Below are 2959 nucleotides of genomic sequence, written 5' to 3' on the forward strand. Positions count from 1 at the left end.
AAATTAGGACTCAAGAGCCTGGATATCCCTCTCCAAAACTGCTCTAGAATAGAAAACCTTACCCCTTCCTTATAGGTACCTCTACTGCTATGAGGTAGCTTTGTTTCCTTTCCCCGGGGCTACCACATGGGCTTAGGATGGTGGCCATCTACTGGGTTTTAAGCACTTGGTTTTAGATGGGATCTGATGAGACCCAGCTTCTTGGAGAATTATCTTATAAAACAAAGGGAAATACCAACTGGACAGATGGGAGAAGGGGACACCGAAAGGAAATACAGGGTTACTGAGAATGGCAGAAATCTAGGTTTCCCAGAGTGGAAGAGAGGAGACATTCAACAAACAACAAGTATTTATTGAGCGCCCATTATGTGCCAGGCACTGTGTTCTAGGACCATCCCCCTCCAAAAAAGGAAAAAAAAAAGAGACAGAGGCAGAAAATGTAATTCTGAGGGAGAGGACAGGGGCAGCTGAGGAAGAAGGCTGAGGGAATGGAGAAGCCTGAGGTGATGGTGCTCTGCCTTAGGCCTCCTCTTCAGCCTCCTCACCGAAATCCTCCTCTTCTTCTGCGGTGGCATCCTGGTACTGCTGGTACTCGGAGACAAGGTCATTCATGTTGCTCTCAGCTTCAGTGAATTCCATCTCGTCCATGCCCTCACCTGTGTACCAGTGGAGGAAGGCCTTGCGCCGGAACATGGCCGTAAACTGCTCTGAGATGCGCTTGAAGAGCTCCTGGATGGCTGTACTATTTCCAATGAAGGTGACTGCCATCTTGAGGCCACGAGGTGGGATATCGCAGACTGCTGTCTTGACATTGTTGGGGATCCACTCCACGAAGTAGCTGCTATTCTTGTTCTGCACGTTGAGCATCTGCTCATCTACCTCCTTCATGGACATCCGCCCACGGAAGACAGCAGCCACAGTGAGGTAACGGCCATGGCGGGGGTCACAGGCAGCCATCATGTTCTTGGCATCAAAGACCTGCTGGGTGAGTTCAGGCACAGTGAGGGCCCGATACTGCTGGCTTCCACGGCTGGTCAGAGGTGCAAAGCCAGGCATGAAGAAGTGGAGCCGTGGGAAGGGTACCATGTTGACGGCTAGCTTCCGGAGGTCAGCATTGAGCTGACCAGGGAAGCGGAGGCAGGTGGTGACACCACTCATGGTGGCTGAGACGAGGTGGTTCAGGTCTCCGTAGGTTGGTGTGGTCAGCTTGAGAGTGCGGAAGCAGATGTCATAAAGGGCCTCGTTGTCAATGCAGTAGGTCTCATCTGTGTTCTCTACCAACTGATGGACGGAGAGGGTGGCATTGTAGGGCTCGACCACAGTGTCAGACACTTTGGGTGAGGGTACCACACTGAAGGTGTTCATGATGCGGTCAGGATACTCTTCTCGGATCTTGCTGATGAGCAAGGTGCCCATTCCAGAGCCTGTGCCCCCACCCAGTGAGTGGGTCAGCTGGAAGCCCTGTAGGCAGTCACAGCTCTCTGCCTCCTTCCTCACCACATCCAGGACTGAGTCAACCAGCTCAGCCCCCTCTGTGTAGTGGCCTTTGGCCCAGTTGTTGCCTGCCCCAGACTGACCAAAAACAAAGTTGTCTGGTCTGAATATCTGCCCAAAAGGACCTGAGCGAACAGAGTCCATGGTCCCGGGTTCTAGATCCACCAAGATAGCACGAGGAACATATTTGCCACCTGTAGCTTCATTGTAGTACACGGAGATGCGATCCAGCTGCAGGTCGCTGTCACCGTGGTAGGTTCCAGTGGGGTCGAAGCCGTGTTCATCACTGATTACCTCCCAGAACTTGGCACCGATCTGGTTGCCACACTGACCGGCCTGGATGTGCACGATTTCCCTCATTGTTAAAATTTATTTTAATTTTTTTGCTCGCCTCAAGGTGTGTACGGGGCAAGAAATGATATGGAATTTTTTTTTCTATACTGCTAGTCTCAGGCTGGAAGGATGGGACGTGTCCTGGAGGCTGGAGCAGCGAGGTCCGAACGCAGCCTCCTACATGCATTTTCTTGATGAGACAATTCCTGCCACGGGAGAGCAAACAGAGATGCCTTGGAACAGTGAAAGAACTCCTCAGTAGTATTCCAGAGGCTCACATGACTCAGGAATCATCTTTCTCTTTAGCCCTCTGCCAATTAGAGAATGTTAAAGTGATTTTGCTAGATTTCCTCCTCATAAATCTATGTCATTATCCAACACACATTCTTAGAAAATAAACCTCCTCAAATCATTACAACAACCTTATATTTAACAAAGAAATGATTTGGAAACAGTGAAAACACTGTCCCAGGATTTCCTTTAGAAATGGATGTGTATTGGGTGCCTGGATGGCTCAGTTGGTTAAGCGACAGCCTTGGGCTCAGGTTGTGATCCTGCCATCCTGAGATTGAGTCCCACATCGGGCTCCCTGCTCAGCTCTGACCCCCCTCTCATGCTCTCTCTCACTCTGTCTCTTTCTCCCTGTCTCAAATAAATAGACAAAATCTTAAAAAAAAAAATGGATGTGAATTTCTTCGTAATAATGTGGACCACAAGACTAAATCATGAAGTATCAGCCTATGGGCAGAAATGCTTTACTTGACCCAAGGGGAGCATCTATGACAGACATTGCAGTAGATTCTAAAAATAAAACCTTCAGTATGGTAGCTCTCTGTTCTCATTGAGCATAAGAGTCTTGAGGGAAATATAAACAACTAATAAATGAAGTCTATGTGGTAAGTGGGAAGGTGGAGGAACTTTCCAGGGCCATGGGAGTGTAGAAGAGGGACATGGACTCTGATCTGTGATGACAGAAGCAATTTCACAGAGAACTTCCGAAGTGATGAGTTGAGGGTAGCCAAGCTGAGTGAGGTAACAGTGTGGAGAAGGACATGTGGGGCAGACAGATCTGCAAGGTCTTACCTCAGAATTCTGAGACTCTTCTTTATGATCATCTTTTCTTAATCCTATG

General features: G+C 48.9%; 1 protein-coding gene across 1 annotated transcript; it reads right to left on the reverse strand.

Annotated features, from left to right (window-relative positions):
• Nucleotides 1-411: 411 nt before the first annotated feature.
• Nucleotides 412-1996, reverse strand: LOC116869304 (tubulin beta chain-like). The gene has a single exon (XM_032860342.1). It carries the CDS (start codon nucleotides 1852-1854, stop codon nucleotides 520-522), a length of 1335 nt encoding a protein of 444 aa, XP_032716233.1. The 5' UTR covers nucleotides 1855-1996; the 3' UTR covers nucleotides 412-519.
• Nucleotides 1997-2959: the final 963 nt, after the last annotated feature.

Source organism: Lontra canadensis, unplaced genomic scaffold (genome assembly GCF_010015895.1).
Source record: "Lontra canadensis isolate GAN:19392208 unplaced genomic scaffold, GSC_riverotter_1.0 scaffold19, whole genome shotgun sequence".
NCBI lineage: Eukaryota > Metazoa > Chordata > Mammalia > Carnivora > Mustelidae > Lontra > Lontra canadensis.

Excerpts from the sequence above, each read along its gene's own strand:
- LOC116869304 (XM_032860342.1), bottom strand. The coding sequence starts at position 1,854 with ATGAGGGAAATCGTGCACATCCAGGCCGGTCAGTGTGGCAACCAGATC.